The sequence below is a fragment of the Perca fluviatilis genome, chromosome 1 (assembly GCF_010015445.1).
Source record: "Perca fluviatilis chromosome 1, GENO_Pfluv_1.0, whole genome shotgun sequence".
NCBI classification, from domain to species: domain Eukaryota; kingdom Metazoa; phylum Chordata; class Actinopteri; order Perciformes; family Percidae; genus Perca; species Perca fluviatilis.
The window spans coordinates 31,240,413-31,257,892 of NC_053112.1; the positions used below are offsets into that span (position 1 = coordinate 31,240,413).

The 17,480-nt window shown below is 39.3% G+C and overlaps 2 protein-coding genes across 2 annotated transcripts; one reads left to right on the forward strand and one right to left on the reverse strand.

The window, feature by feature from the left end:
* Positions 1–2,811: 2,811 nt before the first annotated feature.
* elmod2 (ELMO/CED-12 domain containing 2) lies at positions 2,812–8,878 on the forward strand. Its single transcript, XM_039807331.1, has 9 exons — positions 2,812–2,944; positions 4,722–4,869; positions 4,961–4,989; positions 6,165–6,262; positions 6,404–6,533; positions 6,881–7,014; positions 7,370–7,438; positions 7,592–7,725; positions 8,087–8,878. The coding sequence occupies exons 2-9, from the start codon at positions 4,725–4,727 to the stop codon at positions 8,236–8,238; spliced, it is 891 nt and encodes a 296-aa protein (XP_039663265.1). The 5' UTR covers positions 2,812–2,944; positions 4,722–4,724; the 3' UTR covers positions 8,239–8,878.
* A 56-nt stretch (positions 8,879–8,934) lies between these two features.
* ucp1 (uncoupling protein 1) lies at positions 8,935–12,119 on the reverse strand. Its single transcript, XM_039807318.1, has 7 exons — positions 11,978–12,119; positions 11,654–11,799; positions 11,139–11,337; positions 10,255–10,452; positions 10,063–10,164; positions 9,591–9,771; positions 8,935–9,450 (listed from the first exon to the last, which is right to left on the reverse strand). Exons 2-7 carry the CDS (start codon positions 11,777–11,779, stop codon positions 9,336–9,338), a joined length of 921 nt encoding a protein of 306 aa, XP_039663252.1. The 5' UTR covers positions 11,780–11,799; positions 11,978–12,119; the 3' UTR covers positions 8,935–9,335.
* Between the last annotated feature and the right edge of the window lie 5,361 nt (positions 12,120–17,480).

Sequence of the window (17,480 nt, forward strand, 5' to 3'; positions counted from 1 at the left end):
TTGATTACTATTAGATCATAGCAGCAGCATCATGTTTGGGCTGAGGCACAGTTATATTCCAAGAGGTTATGTCATTTATTTTAGTGCGTCTTTTTGCATCATTTATATATGAATTTATGAGAATAGCATGTGTGTGCATGTGCTTTAGGCTATGTGTCTGTTTGAAGGGGTGCATTAAGGAATATCAGGTTATGGTTCTGAGTAGAATTAGGTAGCATATAGGCCTACCTTTAGATTACAAACTGCACTTTGAAAATGAAGACATTTTATTAGGTCTGCTAAATAAATCACTTTTATAATCAGGACATTTATTGTAGGCGAGGCAAAGTATCCTACTCCCTTAAAGATGCAGCTATTTCAGTTTAGCTGACCTTCATGTGATAGGCCCATCTGATCCAAATATTTGGAATTATCCCTTTCTGGATGACAGAACAGCTGCTACAAAAAAGGCGTTAGGACGAAAAGGTTTGAAAAAGTAATAACCAGATATTGTAAATAAGTTTTGGTGGACTAGTAATATGCATTTCCTGCTTTACCACAGCAGAGAAAGTGTGCGTTTTCTTTCTGTGTTTTTAATAATTGTTAAAAGGTTGACAGTGGCATATCTAGACCGGTGGCTCCAAAACTGGCTCGGCATTTCAACGCACAGCATATTATCATATCATAAAAGACAATGAGAGGGACATATCTCTCTACTATACAGTATGTATAGTAGAAAACAATTGCTTCTCTTCAGGTGTGCACTGTGTGTATAAGTCAGTGTGTTTGATTAAGACTTTCCTGAAAAAAAAAACTCATATCGACGAAAACTGAACGTCATGTGTAAAATTGGTAGAGTGCCCTATCACATTCTGCCTCTCTGTCCCTCCCTTGAGCCACATCCCCCAAACCTGCTCATTGCCATTCTCCACCTGTCCACCAGACTCCCTCATCCACCCCCTCACCTGTTTCCACTGCCCTACAGTAGATAACTGGCTCATTTCCTCTCATTCCCTGTCAGACTGTCAAAGTTGCTTTGTTGCTTCTTGTCGTTTGCTTTCAAGCCTCTGGTACCCTGTAACCTGTACCACCATGATACCATGATCACCGCCTGTGAAATCAGGCAAACCACAACTGTGATCATTTTCATAGATATGTTGGTAAATGTGTTTTGTCCTTTTACATGTGTATTGTATTGTATCTGTATATTGTTACTTGTAATGTTTGGTTTTTGTTACCTGCTTAAGGGCTTCGGATGTAAATTAGCATTTTTACTAACTCCGTCATTACATCTTGCATTTTTATACTGATGTTCATTAACGTGCCCTGTCCCTCTCAAATATATAAATAAACAAATACAAATTAGATTATCTAATCCACGGACTGATGATTCTCTCCTCAACCCATTTAGATAAGTTTGCTTATTTGGACTGGCCTCCTGGTTTTGACCACTGTCGTATGATACATTAAGCTTGTGTACCTCCATTTTGAAATTAAATTCATTCATGTCTGCTCAATTGTCTGCATATGGATCCTTTTTCCTGACAGTGCCCTAAAACCATAGTGACATCAGAAAACGGTAATTATCATTTTTGTAAAAGACGCATGCATCCTGCCAGAAGGGACTAAGGATCAGGGAAGGTTTGTGGGTTGTTTTGGGTACCATCACACAAACTATTTTGTCATTCGTTTGCAGGACTGGTCAACAATATTGTACTTACTTGTACCCTAGGACCTGTCCTTTGGGTTTTTTCTTCAGAAACTGTGGTGGTTTGATCGTCCTGTCAATCGCATCATCCCTGGCCAACCCTGGACACCCAAAGGACATCCCCTGTATGTGTACAAGAGAGTAAACAGCACAGCATTCAAAGTATCTTTTAAATCACACCTCTGATTATTTTTCACTTCACCCAGAAAGACTCTTATTATAATCTAAGTGGTTACTTTGGGGATTCAGTTTTCAAATATAGGCTAGGTCTGAGAAAGGAGCTCATCTTTGAATGCAGTAATTGTATGGGATAGACCTCCTGCCTTTAAAAGCCCAAAGGGACTGATTAGGTGAGAAGGTAGACCACGACTTAATTACAGTGTACCACTGGTGAGCAGCTCCGGATTCATTGCTGACATGCTAAACTTGTGCTTTGGGATGAGGATGTATGTGCTGCCTGTTTGGATGGTCTGTTGCAACCTTTTTAAACAGTGGCTAGAAATTATGACACATAAAGTGTAAAACTCTATATCAATGGTATCTGTATATAATAATGGAGCCAAATGATTGGTGCATTTTTTAAATAGATCAGTTTAATCTAACACGGTCTTATTGTGGATCTGGCACCATCTTGTGGTTAAATTGGGAAAGCAAATGACTGGCTAAACTGGTTCTATGAGTTGAAACCAACCTAATCTGCAGAGTATAATTTCTAGATTTATATCTAAATCTTGATCTACTAGCTAATGCTTAAAATACACAATATTTGAACGATAGGTTTTCTGTATTCCTCTGTAGCTGTGACGTCATGTGAAGCACAGTCCGTGCAGTGCAGACATATGTCAATGAGTGCAGACAGCAGTAAGGTTTGGACAGTAGATGGCGCTTGAAAACATAGACTGAAAGGCTGGCGTGTGCTGTATTCACAGACGTCATGTGAAATAGCCACATCAAAAATCCAACCCAAGTTTCTCGGAGTGTGTCCGCTATTTTTACGAGAAACTGCTAAACATACGCGTCCCAAAAGCAATATACAATAATGCAAATGTAATGGTTGAATGTATATGTGCATGCCATCCAAAAATCTTCACTTTCCTAGGTGCGTGTTACGACATGCACGTCAGCGACTGTGTCTGGTCAGAACCTGAACGCATCAGAGCCAGACTGTTGTCAAGAGAAACGTTGCTAACCTTAACTTACCACACAGCTGAGTGAAGATACGTTCATATCTTTGTCTCTGTAGACTTGGACAGTAGGGTAAGATTAAATAAATCTTCTTGCTCGTCGTAAATAATATTATGTACACCGATGCTTCGGACGCAACCTAATTTAGGTGATTTTAGCTAACGTTGGCTAACAGTTCGGCGAATACAATGACAACCTGTTGTCTGAACCTTCTGATCCGAACCTGTCATCTAGCTAGTTAGCTTAGTTAGTTTATTAAAAACTGAGATAACTAGCTACCAGTTTGCTAACATCAGGGTAGACTGCTTGCTAAAGCGCTACTAAACTCGCCGAATATTTGTAGCTTTACCTTAACTGAATGGTAACGTTTGTCTGAAGTTAACGTTAGCTGCATTACCGCTAATGCTATCTAACGCTAGCACAATGCCATTGTTTAAATGTTCGCCAGCCTTCTCCCGTTACGTCAGCTAGCCGTTTCTTTCACATTAATATGATCTGGTCTTATTGTAGTTTATATATTGGTATTTTAAAGGTGGCGTACCGTCAGCTGATCCTCTCACATGGAACAATGAATTAGCTAATTTGAAAAGCAGAATATTGTCAATATTGCCATTATGACATAGACACTAACAGTTAGCTAGTGTTTCAGTCCCTTTCATAATAATGGCATTGTGGTAAGTATCGTTAGGCAGTAGTGGAAAGTAAGAAGCTACGTGTACATTTACTCAAATACAGTTTGGGGTAGATGTAATTTACTTGAGTAACGTTATTTACATTTTATGCTACTTTGTGTACTTCTACTCTTGCCTGATATCAGACAGATTCGTCAACTCACTGGAGTGGGCAGATTCAAAGGTCTATAGACTGAATATAAAGACGTTTTGACCCAGGCAACTTCTACTCCACTACATTTTAAAGAATTAAATCGTTGTTATAAGTTACTTTGCAGATTCATATTTGTCATATAAAACATAGGCATATGATCAGCTTGTTAAGTGTGATGCCTTGTTATAGGGCAAAATGCCCATCTATACAAAAAGTAGATCACATTTAGCTACAGCTGTAACAATTCAATTCAAGTCAATTAATCGATTAGTTAAGTTACACAAAGTTTATTGGCAACTGGCTAATATGATGATAATAATAATATGATAATAATAATAATGAATAATTGTTTAGGTAATTATTTAAGTTCACATGCTAAATATTCCATGGTTTTGTTGTGTTTGTTTTGCCGTTACCTTGTCTCTCGCATTACTGTAAGTATTTTTGGGTGTTGGACTGTAGATTGGATAAAACAAGACATCTGATGACTTGGGCCTTTAAGAAATTGTGATATATATATATATATATATATATATATATATATATATATATATAGAGAGAGAGAGAGAGAGAGCTGTATTCTATTTTTTTTTTTACGGTTTTCTGATGTAGACCAAATGCTTTTAATAAAAAAAATCAGCAGATTATTAGATAATGTAAATAATTGGTAGTTGCAGCCCTAATAAAATCAGCTCCAGCTTGACCAGCTACAACATAAAAAAAAGCCTACTTGCATTTTTAAATTTGAGTACTTAAAAAAATTTGATGGTATGAGTTTTACTTGAGTATTGTACACAGTGGTGGTGGTAGTACTTGTACTAAGTACTTCCTCCAAGTAGTTTGCTGATTGAAAGCCTGCCAGGACATTTCTTGCACCCTAGAATAAAAATCAAAGGGTGTCAATTACCCCTGACGCAGGACAGACAATCCATCACTGATGGCGAGCTGAGTGGAAATTGTCTGCTTGTCTGAGTCTGTTTTTTTGCTTGAATTCCCATTGGTCTTTTCTCTGTCCATGTTATAGAAGATGCTGGGGTATATCTGGCAGTATGTCTACACGTCCTTCCTGAGATACTGGCTGAAGTGGTTCATCAGACAGGCAACAGGGACATGTGAGCTGCAGAGAATATGCTCCAACTATAAGCCTGGGGCAACAAGGACAACAAAAGCAGGTGAATTAAATCCTCTCAAATCTGGTGTGACTTTTTTTCCTGCTTATTTTTTTTTACATTATATCAATCTACCTTTTGTTTCCTGTTGTAGAATATTCTCTCCGGTCATCAAAGAACAAGGTAAGAAAATGTTAATGGTCAGTTTTTTCAAATTAAATATCTTTTTTTGTTAAGAAGATATCAGTTTGGGCTCTGGGAATTTGACAATTTAATGAAAATTTTTCATTGTTTGCATTTTATTGACTAAATGACGAATCCACTCGCCTTATAAAAAGAACAAGTTAATTGATAAATCAAAATGATATCGGGTGATGATTCAGAAATGATGTTGGAAGACTTCAAAGATGACGACCAGTCCGAAGAGTACAAATCAAGTGCAGCTTTATTCAAACAGTGAACAAACTTTCATGACACTGGAACAACCGTGAGCATACAGACATGTCTGCCCAAGGATGAACCACATGTACATCATAGTGAATACCTTTTAAACTCTTTTTGTGCTTACACAGCATGAGACATCTATTTCAGCACACAAGTTTTACTCTTAAACTACACCTTTTATGGCCGATGCTCCTAATAGATTCCCACATTCCTGGCTCCGATTCCTCTGTGTGAAAGTTGTACCCAAACTCATAATAGATTCTACACATTCTTGTGGGTGAAGGTTGTCCCCAGACCAACCTTCTCGTGTAGTACCCTACATACAAGATATAAAATACATTTGAAACATGTAGGCTGAAATATCCAACCTATCACAAAAGATAAGTTAATTTATAATGGAAGTAGTTATTAGTTGTAGATGCACAAAGTGGATTTCCCCTCACAAAATACAAGAAAAACACAAGCACAGATAGAGAAAAGGAAATAATATATCATTGTAGGCTACACATACTGTACAGACATAACCTGTCAAACATAACCATAAATGTTGAAGACCATTGACCTGTTCATTATCTGTTCGGCTGTTGTATGTGTGAACTCCAATAAAGACATATCCTGTGAGCTTAATCAGTGCATATCTTCCAATACACTTGCCCAGCTCAGATGAATTGACTCTAGATGTCATTTATTGCTAGGTAAGCATTTTCAAACAGTCCGTTCAATGTAGAAACAGAAGTGCTTTGTCATCTTTTTCATTGTTTCTGAGGTTGACTTTGAAAGGTATTTTTTCCCTGTTGCTGACAGCATCATAGATTATGTAGCAGCAACTGTGCCAGTTTTTCTGTCTGGTCACTCGCTGTATCATTACTTCTCTGTGTCTAGCCCCTCCTCTCCTGTGCTTTCCTCCTCTGTAGGTTTTAAGAGAAGCTTTGGGAACCAAAAAGGGTAAATTAGAGCAATGTGTGGATCAAATTATGAAAGAGAAGAACGTCAAACCCCAGAAAGATCCACTGTAAGGTTACTTCTTATCTGTTATTTTGAGGTTGCTTGTCACCAGCAGTGATTTCATTTCCAAATCATATTATGTGTAGTGTAAGGGTAATTTTTGAATCAATGTATTAACTATTTGTTTAATCTCTCTCTACCGGTCTAGGTTCAAGGAGAGCCTACACATCTGTCTGTTACAGATAACAGGAAACAGCAGCCTGTATATATCTGTGGAAGACTTGAGAAAGGAAGTCTTCGACTCTGAGAACCAAGAACACGAGGCCATGCTGTTAAAGGTGTGTGTTCCTGCTTCTGGATCCAGTTGTTCATATGTTTTAGCCACATGGTTACTTATCCGCACAACAGATAAGTATGTGCGGATAAGTAAAGCGTACGTATGTCTGAATCAGTCTTTGTGGATTTTTGTTATTTGATTGACAGACACTTACTTTTTAAATAATTTAATAAGATTACAGATGCAGTTGAGGCCTTAGAAGGAGAAACCACTTTCTTTTCTTCTTTTTTTTTTATTTAATTGAGTTAGACGGCACAATAAAATGGCATGATTTAGGTTACAGTATAGAAAGTAGTGATTGGCAATGGCAATTAAATTGTGTAACCCCAGAAGTATTTGTACTCTCAGCTGTGGGACCTGTTGATGCCAACAGTCAAACTGGAGTCGAGGATAACCAAACAGTGGGGAGACATTGGATTCCAAGGAGATGACCCCAAGACTGACTTCAGAGGAATGGGCATGCTGGGCCTAATCAACCTTGTGTGAGTCCTCGATGAATAACAATGAGACATTAATGGACGTTAAAACTTGAAGTAGAAATATGTATCCAAATACATATTCACATCACCATCTATATATTCTATTTGCCATATTTAGAACCATACATTTGGAAAAAGCAGCCTTCGCAGCCTTGTTGGATCCATGTCAGTACTTCCTTTAAGTCCTAAAAACAGACTTTGATTTGTAAAATCAAGTTTGCCTTTAGATTGTTTTTGCCAGGGAGTACGAGATTACTGGTAAACATGATCTGATTTGTAGATTAAACCAGCAAGTACAAGCAAAGTATAGGACTGTTTCACGGTAAACAATTAATATATTCAAATGTTTCTGTTACAGTTTTTTCAGTGAAAACTACACAGAGGAGGCCCGCCAGGTGTTGTCTCATGCAAACCATCCTAAACTAGGGTAAGAGACATTCATACATGTCCAGTATTAGCATCCTAATATGTGTCAGTATTGTGTCAAAAGTTTTATCTTCCTAAAAATCATTCACCTTCCTCTTCAATGTGTCACTTTTGGCGTGCATTTTATGCTAATTTTGTATTCCTCATATTTCAGATATTCATATGCGATCGTTGGGATCAACTTGACAGAGATGGCATACAGCCTGCTGAAGAGTGGTGCTTTGAAACCCCATTTCTACAATACAGTACTGGGCACACCTGAGCTCCGGCATTTTCATCAGCTATACTGTGAGTACAGAAATCACACAGTTGGCTCAGGGGGTAGAGCAGGTGCACATATACTTAAGAGGTTTATGCCTTGACGTAGAGGTCCAGGGTTCGAATCCAACCTGTGACGATTTCCTGCATGTCTTCCCCCTCTCTCCTTTAGCTGTCCTGTCAATTAAAGTCGGAAAAGCGCAAAAAAATAATCTTAACATTTTTTGTTATGAGTGAGAGTGTGTTCTAGGAGTGTTCTATTCTTCAACATCTCTGATTCTTTCCATCTGTTAGAAAAAAACTAAGCTAAACTTTGTAGTAGAAAGTAAAAAAAAAAATCTTTTTTTTTATTACATATAATTCTCTAAAATGTGTGTATCTTCTCTTCTAGGTTATCTGGCGTATGAATTTGATAGATTCTGGGTGGCAGAAGAACCAGAAAGCATCATGCAGTTCAATCAGTACAGAGAAAAATTCCATAACATAGTGAAGACACACCTACAGGACCCCGATGTAACGCTGACTGTCCGTTCTAAAAACTAACATTATTCAGAAACATGTCCCTCACCCCTCCGTAGCCCCTGAAGTTGTTTGATCTGGTAAGCTGGTCGTTGCTCAAAAATTTGAACAAATAAATCCTCCTATATTTGGTTTCATGATTCATTAGTCACACTCAGTTCATCTGGTTTCAGTGGGAGTTAAATCTTTTTTAAATGGAGCACAAATCTGACACCATATACCTCAAAAATGACCATTCCAGTGTTTAACCTTTGTAAAGGGGAAATGAGAGCTGCTACAGAGGACTGTAGAGCTAATGGGTCTGCTGCAGTTCAAAGACAGTTATTGAAAAATGGTGATTAACTGCCATATTTGTAGCTGTCTTGTTTGTATTTATGTAACCAAGACTTGTGTGTTCTCACTTCTCCCGCTCAGGACTTGATTTTTATGTCCAAAGACAATAGCTAAATTTGTGCATGGTTTAATGCGTCCCCGTTGATGCAATCTGTATTCTGTAATATAGGTGGAACTCAAAATGATTATTTGCCTCCATTCTCATAACTTTGTATATCTGAAGACTGCCTTTTTAGTACTGGTTGTTTTTATGCTGTGGATTGCTTTTGAGGAAGGTATGTAATGATTAACACATCTGACTCAAAGTTAATAAATACACATTTTAATGTTTTAACATGTGTTTCTTGTGGTGGATGTGATAGCACATGTTAATGAGCAAGCACAGTCTGTAAAACAAGTCAAATATATTTAGAGTTCACATACTGTAAACATGTTTGACATTTAATGGGCACCAGTATTATTTAAAGGTGCACTGCCATTTATACAACCTTAACTGTATAAAAGGCCAATATAGATTTAAAGTGCAAACTCAGCTTCCCAAAGGAGGGTAACAACAACCTAGTGTTTGCACCATTCACTCCCATGAAATTTCGAATGGGTTCATTATGAAAAATTATAAATATAAAGATAGAACTGCATTTCATTGTACATCAATTCAACAAAGGATTGTCTTCTTTTGTCACCACAAGACAAAAAGAATAAAACTAAAATGTGAATTGATATTTCTTCAGCGACGTTCCAACCCAGTGGTGGTTCAGATTTTTCAGCCAAATTTTGAAATGGGAATCTCAATTTCTGTCCTCAATCTTCTTCTTTGTGACCATCATGGCTCTCTTGATTTGTTCGAATGAGACAAACATCACAACATTCCACGATCCCAACCTCAGAAATGAGGGAACAAATCTACAGGAAACAAAGAAAATTAAAAGCTAAAGTAGGGCCACAAATGCAGCATTACTTCAAACATTTGTTGTCGAAAATGACCTCACATGCACAATGTCCTAAACAAGAGTGTGTGCAGGGGTCAGAGAGGAGGAGCTCACCCTTTGTAGAAAGCCGTCGGCCCCTCTTTAGTCATCATGGTCCAGGCACAGTTGATAGCACTCTTGTACTGGCCCGGTGGTGAGTTCATGTATCTAGTTTTCACCACATCTACTGGGGAAGCGATCACCGTGGTGACAAAGCCGGCACCAAAGGCAGATACAAAGTGGCAAGGCAGATTGTCTGTGGAGAAAAGATGATTGTGAACAAAACAACTAAAGGGTATGAATAAGAGTCTATGCTGAGCAGTATAGAAACTCCTGTCAGCATATTAAATGTTGTATTAAGTGAGTGGAAAATACACCATGTTCTGTACCAGCACATGTGCTGTTATCAGCTGTTATCAGCTGTGGTGGAGTTGAAGGGGTGAGAGGGTGTGTGAATTTCTAACCCAATCAGCTGTCTGTCTGTGTGTGCTTGCGTGCGTGCGTGTGACTGTAACCCAGGCATTCACGCATGAGCTCTCTCACTCACCTGACATCAGGTTGTGTCTAAGGATGGCCTCTTTGATCAGGTCGTATGTAACCAGCTCTGTGCAGTTGACGAGCGCATTTCTTGTGATGTTGGGTAGTGTGCCTGAAGAAGCCAGACAATAATAATAATAATAACAACGTATAAAGGTTTATAAAGAGTAACTTATTTTAAAGCATGCTTCCTAAACGGCACCTTTCCAGAGTCCGCGTATGCCCTCATTCTGGAAGATGTGTTTGTAGGCTTGCATTGTGCCAGTGTACCGACGAGCCACACCATCCAGGTTCATCTGAGCTTGGAATCGAACCTTGACCACATCAGTGGGTTGTGCGAAAGACACCGCCATAGCGCCTGTAGTGCAGCCAGCCAGAATACGTACCAGTACACCAGGTTCTGGAAACGAACAGACAGAAACAACCCGTGGTGAAATATAAGTACATCTACTCAATTATTTTAATAAAGTACAGCTTAGAGGTACTTGTGCTGTACTGTACTATTATATATATATATATATATATATATATATATATATATATAATATATGTCTGTGTGTTCTCAATTAAAACATCAATCGGTGTCACTGCCCTCAGATCTTCACACAGCACACTATGCCCTAAACTCTTATTACACCAAATATTTATTTAATATTACATGTTGTGTACTCTAGTTACTTGGTATTGTAATTGTATCCCAACATTAATATTCTATTGCTGTTACTTAATACAGTATATTGTACATACAGAATCAGTTGCACGCTGGATAAGTGATCCCTCCATTGTTACTTTTCCTCAGGTTTCTTACTCCCCCCATGATTTTTTTTAAAGGATTTTTACTCTTAGAAAATCGCTTTTCCTTATCTAAATTGAGGGTGTAAGGATAAAGGATATGTACAGATTGTTAAAAGCCCTCTGGGACAAATTAGTTATTTTTGGGCTTGATTAATAAAACTGACTAGAGTTGATATTTATTTTTCATGGAAAGATTTGGGTTTATGACAGTGGGACATAGAGGTATAGAAAATTATTTAGAAATATATTATTAAAAGAAATCCTGCATGTACTTCAAAAGTAACCACTTACTGTCTTTGCCACCAGTGTAGAAATTTTTGACATTGTCGTAGAGGCCGATTCTGATGGAGGCGAAGCACACTTGCCTCTGCAGCCCCGCTACCAGCCCGTTGTACAGAGACCTGGGCCCCTCTGTGCGGATCATGGTGCTGATTGTCCCAAACACCCCTCTGTAGCGGATGCCTTCCACTCCCTTCATCTCTCCCTGAATCTGGGGTCACAGATTGTACACAAGGCTAAAACCAGTTTTACGGAACAAAAGTAGAAAACCTTTAGATTAAATGCTGCAGAGTGTTGCTACACAAGTGCTAATGAGTGCAATTGACTTTTGGGAAAATGAGATGGACAAAGTCTAAAGTCAAGCTGCTCAGTCAGTCGTAGCAAACATTACACTGTTCAAATTTAGTATACAGCAACATTAGTAGCTAAGGATCACAATATATCAGGTGCATTGCAGCAAATGTTTAAGAAAACATGTTATATGGTACATAGATGTTCTTTCTTTGTCACTATCACTAAACAAATACCTGTAGTCTGACTTTGGCTGTGTCCAGAGGAAATGTGAAAAGGTCAGCTACACAGGCTGCAGCCCCAGCACTCGCCATCTTCACCCCCAGTGGAGGGGGAACATCTGAGGGTTTAAGTCCCACCATGTTTCCTAATTCTGGGGTTACTGCACAAACACACAGAGACACACAATCAGAGCCAATCACCAGGAGAAAACCACCATATAAACATTAACCTCAATAATACTAATCATTCATCTTTGCAATTGAAAGGTTAGCGATTTTTTTTTTTATGAGCCAACAATTAAAGTGTAAATTGATGATAAAAACATAAAACAAACTTACGCTGTTTCTCTAAAATGTAAGGTTCCTTTTGATCCTCAGTAGTTTGTTACCAGGCAGGATTTGATTGGCCAGATTATAATCCATAAAGGGCGCCACTCTGCAGAAAGGAAAGCTGCATCTTTGGCTCTGTATTTATATATGATCTGGCTGTCTTTTTATGACATCTACAGAGAGGCGTTCCTGTGTACTCCTGTACGCACGGGTCAAATCAAAGTCCACAGTCTGTCAGAAAGTCAATGTTCCATTTTCAGTGCAGGCACATTTCACAAAAACAACTATTTTCTTCCCCCCTTCTTTTCCTCTTCAGCTGTTGTATATTTCTAAAAGTGTCTTCTTGCCTTCAGATATAATCAACACTATAGCCATGTTCACATTCAGTACTGTAAGTAGATTTTCTTTCTGTCCTGTATCTGTCATTAATATTAAGTAATTATTTACTTTATTGGACCAAGTGTCTGTGCACTTAAGAACAGACATAATAAAGCCAATGACAGAACAGGTGTGTGAACAACAGAGAAATTGTGTGGAGCTGATTGGCTAAATGACTAAAAGTCTTTATCGCCTCACATCACTTTGCCCTTTCACTGTTGTAGTAGAATCATTGTATCATACAGCATTTGCTCATTTGTTTGTTATAAAACCTATTATACCCTGGTTCTTAATAACAAATACGTTTCACAATTTTTTTTTTTTAAGCGTTTGGAGGTAGTGACGTAAAACATTGACTTGCAGTTCATGATGGATTAGATAAGAACTTTGTGTCACACCATGTTGCCTCCAACAGTTTGGCAGTGAAGATGCCGGTTTCACAATACCTTACCCTGAATCCAACCTATGTAGCCTCTCTAACAGTATGGGAATTATGGGAAAATATGATTTTGGGATGAAGAAACAGGTAACAAAATGTGATCTTATTACCACAACACTCAGTTGCTAGGTTAATAGGTACAACTAGCTAAAACTAATGCAGTCTAATACAACATTCCTGCAATAAATCCTACCCTCATGAAGGCTATAAAGTTCAGTTTTTGTTGAAACTGTTTAGAGAGATGTTGATACAGCTTAATGATAATTTTGGAAACTGTAGTTTTTGGTGTTGTTGAGTTGTGTTACATTGAGAGCTCTAATATTTTGCCCACACCCGTATTAATAAGGATAAACTAAATATTAGAAACGGTTCAACAGCCGGTTCAACAGCCTCTTTAAAACTCTGTATTAGACTGCATTCGTTTTTGTTTGTTTTTTTATATTTTATTTTCAAATTTTTCAAGTTTTATGTAAACAAAGCATAGCGACAGAAAAGAAAAAACAACAAAATTAAAAAAAATTAAAAAAAACAGAGCTGCCAGATAAATTAAAAGCGTGTCTTGAATGAATGTAATATTGCCGTTACCTACATGGCCAGGTGTTACAAAAATACAAGTTGCAATACAGTCAAGAGCACATCTCTACAGAAAAGGATTATATGTCTTTAAGATAGTCAATGAATGGTCCCCAAATGCTCAGAAAGCGGTTTTGTGTTTTAGAGTTGTGGAAGCGTATCCTTTCCATCTGGATAATCTCAGTCATTTCGTTGAGCCATTTTCGAAAGCAAGGGGAGGTGGGGGACTTCCAGTCCAGAAGAATAATTTTCTTTGCAGCAACCATGCCAAGCATTAGTGCTTGTTGTATCTCAGGCGAGTACCTGAGAGCATTCTCCGAGCACCCAAAGAGCGCCAGCTCTGGGTCAGGGACAATGTACAAGTTATAGACCAGACTAAGCCACTGAAATACATCACACCAAAACTTATGCAATTGAGGACATAACCAAAAAAGATGTGATAACGAACCCTCTGCACCTCCACATCGGTCACACAGTGGAGAGAGTGATGGATAGATTCTATGCAGCTTTAGCTTAGAATAATGCAATCGATAAATGACTTTGTATTGAATCAATTTATATCTAACACTGATAGAGCATGTGTGAATTCTGGACAAAGCTTCATTCCAGGTATCGTCAGACACCTCAAGCTCCAGCTCATTAGACCAGGCTTCTCTGAGATGGTGAGTGGATGCGGAGGTGGAGAACAAGGACACAAAGTGAGATATTAGGTGCCTGGAGTCAGGAGGAAGCAGCATGAGATCATAGAATGGGCAACTTGTTGGCATGGTGTCAAAGTTTGGAAATACGCCTTTAACATAGTGCCTGATTTGAAGATATCGAAAGTGATGAAAATTTGGTAAATTAAATTTTGTTGTCAGCTGACCAAATGAAGCAAAATTTGTCTACATACCTAATAGTCCTTCTCCCCCAGTGTAACAAACACCTTTTCCCCCTTATAAAAAAACAAGAATGAATGGTTATGGCATATAGGAGTGTGTACAGAAGTATTTGGCAGCTTGCAAACGCTTCTTATCTGATTCAAGATCCTAAGGGAGTTTCTCAGAATAAAGTTGTTACCAATAAGTTTACAAGGAGACTCTGTCTTAGAAAAAAAGTAAGGTGCAAAGGGAAGAGCCTTGTACTGCTGCTGCTTCAATGTTTACCCACAGGGGAGAGCTGTTAGGAGCCTCACCGGGCTGACCCTGGCGCCAGTACATCAAGGCCCTAGCATTAGCCGCCCAACAGTAATTCCTGAAAACGGGGAGACCAAACCCACCCTCCTCTGTAGGCTTTTGCAGGTGTGCTTTAGATATGCGATGCGCCTTGTACCCCCAAATAAAATGAAAGACAATTGAGTCCAATTTCTTAAAAGGTGAGAAAGATTGGCAGAGTCTGAAATAAGTACAAAAACCTAGGAAGAGCCACCATCTTGACTGCATTGATACACCCCACCATGGACAGTGGCAGAGTTCTCCATTTCTCTATGTTGCGTTTTAGCTTCAAGATCATATCAGCATAGTTAAGTTTAAATAATTGCTTAGGGTCACGGGGTATTTTAAGCCCTAGATATGTGAAGTGATCTTTCACTAGATGTCGGTAACGTACGCGCAAGCGTGGGTCTAAACTGTCTGATTGGGGCATGAACTCACTCTTTCCCCAGTTGATTGTATAGCCAGAGAGTTCGCCAAATGAGTTAATGAAGTCAAGTAAAGGGGGAACAGATGCCTCTGGGTCTGAGAGATATAATAGTGTATCATCCGCGTAAAGACCCACACGACTTTCCATCTCGCCTATCTTAATGCCCTTGATGCCAGGATGACTCCTGATCCCCACCGCAAGGGGCTCCAGGGCCACATCGAAGAGCAGGGGTTACAGCAGGTAACCCTGCCTGACTCCGCGGTGCAACCCAAAAGGCCCAGATTTATCACTATTGGTGAGGATGGAGGATTTTGGGCAGAGGTATAGCATCTTGACCTAAGTGATGAAGGAGTCCCCAATTCCCAATCTCCTAAGAACTTCGAACATAAAAGGCCACTCTATTTGATCAAATGCCTTGGCTGCGTCGAGGGCCAAGACAGCTGCTCTGGAGTCGCCCGATTGGTTGGCATATATATTATTCAGAAGCCGCCGCACATTACAAAATGAGAATCTACCTGGGATAAACCCTGTTTGGTCAGGATGTATAACTGAAGAGATGTGCCTTCCTAACCTGTTGGCTAGCACCTTCGTGACAGACTTCTGGTCAAAGTTGAGGAGAGCAATGGGCCTGTAACCGCCAGGCTCTGTGTCTTCCTTGCCTTTTTTTAACAAAAGGCATATATTCGCTTCATACAGCGACCCCGGAAATATTTTGTATGTATATTTTGAGTCTTTAATCATCCTAAGCAAGAGTGGGGCAAGTGTTTTGTGAAATGCCTTATAAAACTCGCAGCCAAACCCGTCTGGGCCAGCTGCTTTACCAGAGGGAAATGATTTAACTGCCTCAACTAACTCATCTTCTGTGAAGTCTGAATCAAGTTCCGACCTAGATGGCTCATCTAATGTTGGCAGGCAGAGGGAGTCAAAAAAATTTGTGAGATCTGTACTACTTGCTCTAGACTTAGCAGTATATCATTCTGAATAAAAATCCTTGAAGGGAGTGTTTATTTCCCTAGGGTTGACCAGCAACTCTCCTGTTTTGGATTTTATTTTATAAATTGCACGGCCCGCCTGAGCACCCTTCAACTGTGTGGCCAGCAGCCTCTCTGTTTAATTGTAAGTAGGAGTTTGCCAATGGTTTCACTGAGAATGTGATTATATTCATATTTTAACTTCAAAATCTTTAATCTTCCTGTGACAGGGAGCCCCTATAGGACTGTTCGAGAGTTGGAAGTGCAATTTCGACCAGATGACGACGCTGTTCTCTTTTTTTTGAAGCTTCAAATGAAATTATATGGCCTCTCATGACAACTTTGAGGGTTTCCCAGAGCGTTGAGTCTGACACATCACCTGTGTCGTTGGTCTCAAGGAACTCCCCCAAGCGTGCAGCCACGTAGTCCATAAATACTTGTTCGGTCAGCAACCATGGATTAAAGCACCAGCAATAAGTTTGTTTTGGCAGGGCAAGCTTCAGTTTTAAAGATACTGGGCTGTGATCTGATATCAATATATTATGATATTTAGTCTGTACGATGTTGGATATTAATTTTGCATCCACAAAAAAATAGTCAATCCTTGTGTACGATTTATGGACATGGGAAAAGTAGGAATAGTCCTTATCTGTTGGATGTTACAGCCTCCATATATCAATCATGTTTCTGGATTTAAGTAGATTATTCAATGTTTGGACAGACAGCTATGGTGATTGGAGCACGGGAGGAAAGTCTGTCAAGATATGGATCAAGGTAGCAATTAAAATCACCACCCATAATTAAATTAGTAGTGCTGAGGTCTGGAACTAGGTCAAATACTTTGCGAACATAATTTGGGTCGTCTGTATTTGGGCCATATATATTCAGAAAGGTGACAGGGAACGAATTAATGCTTCCAGTAATCATAATATACCTGCCATTTGGATCTGTGGTTGCTGAAGTAAGTTGGAATGAAATACTATTACGAAAGAGAATGGCGACACCCCTAGCTTTGGAAGTAAACGGTGACTGATAAACTTGAGAAACCCAATTAGCTCTCAGTCGCCTCTGCTCTGTAGCTTTTTGGAGAAACACTATGTCTGCTTTAAGTGACCTTAAATGTGCAAAGACATTACCCCGTTTAACTATATGCCCAAGACCGCGCACATTCCATGAGACCAGTGAAATGGTACTCATGTCTGCCTGATTCTCACCGTTAGGCCTCAACATGTAGGCTACACAAATGGAAAAAGAAAAGCAATCTAAGACACCCAAAAACAAATATCAATTAAAGCTGCGAGCAGCGATGGACGGGCACTCGCGCCTCTGCGCGCGTTGGGGTTACCGGCGGACGCCACTCCTTGCGACCGTGCATTTGCGCGTCACTCAGACGCCGCAAATTGTCACCAATGAAAAGGGAACTCCCCGCCGAGTACAACGATAATTCACACAAGATTCTACGTCATGCGGTTCATTAACTGTGAAAGGGGACGTGGCTAAAGCATATCAGGCGGGTCAAACCATCACCAAT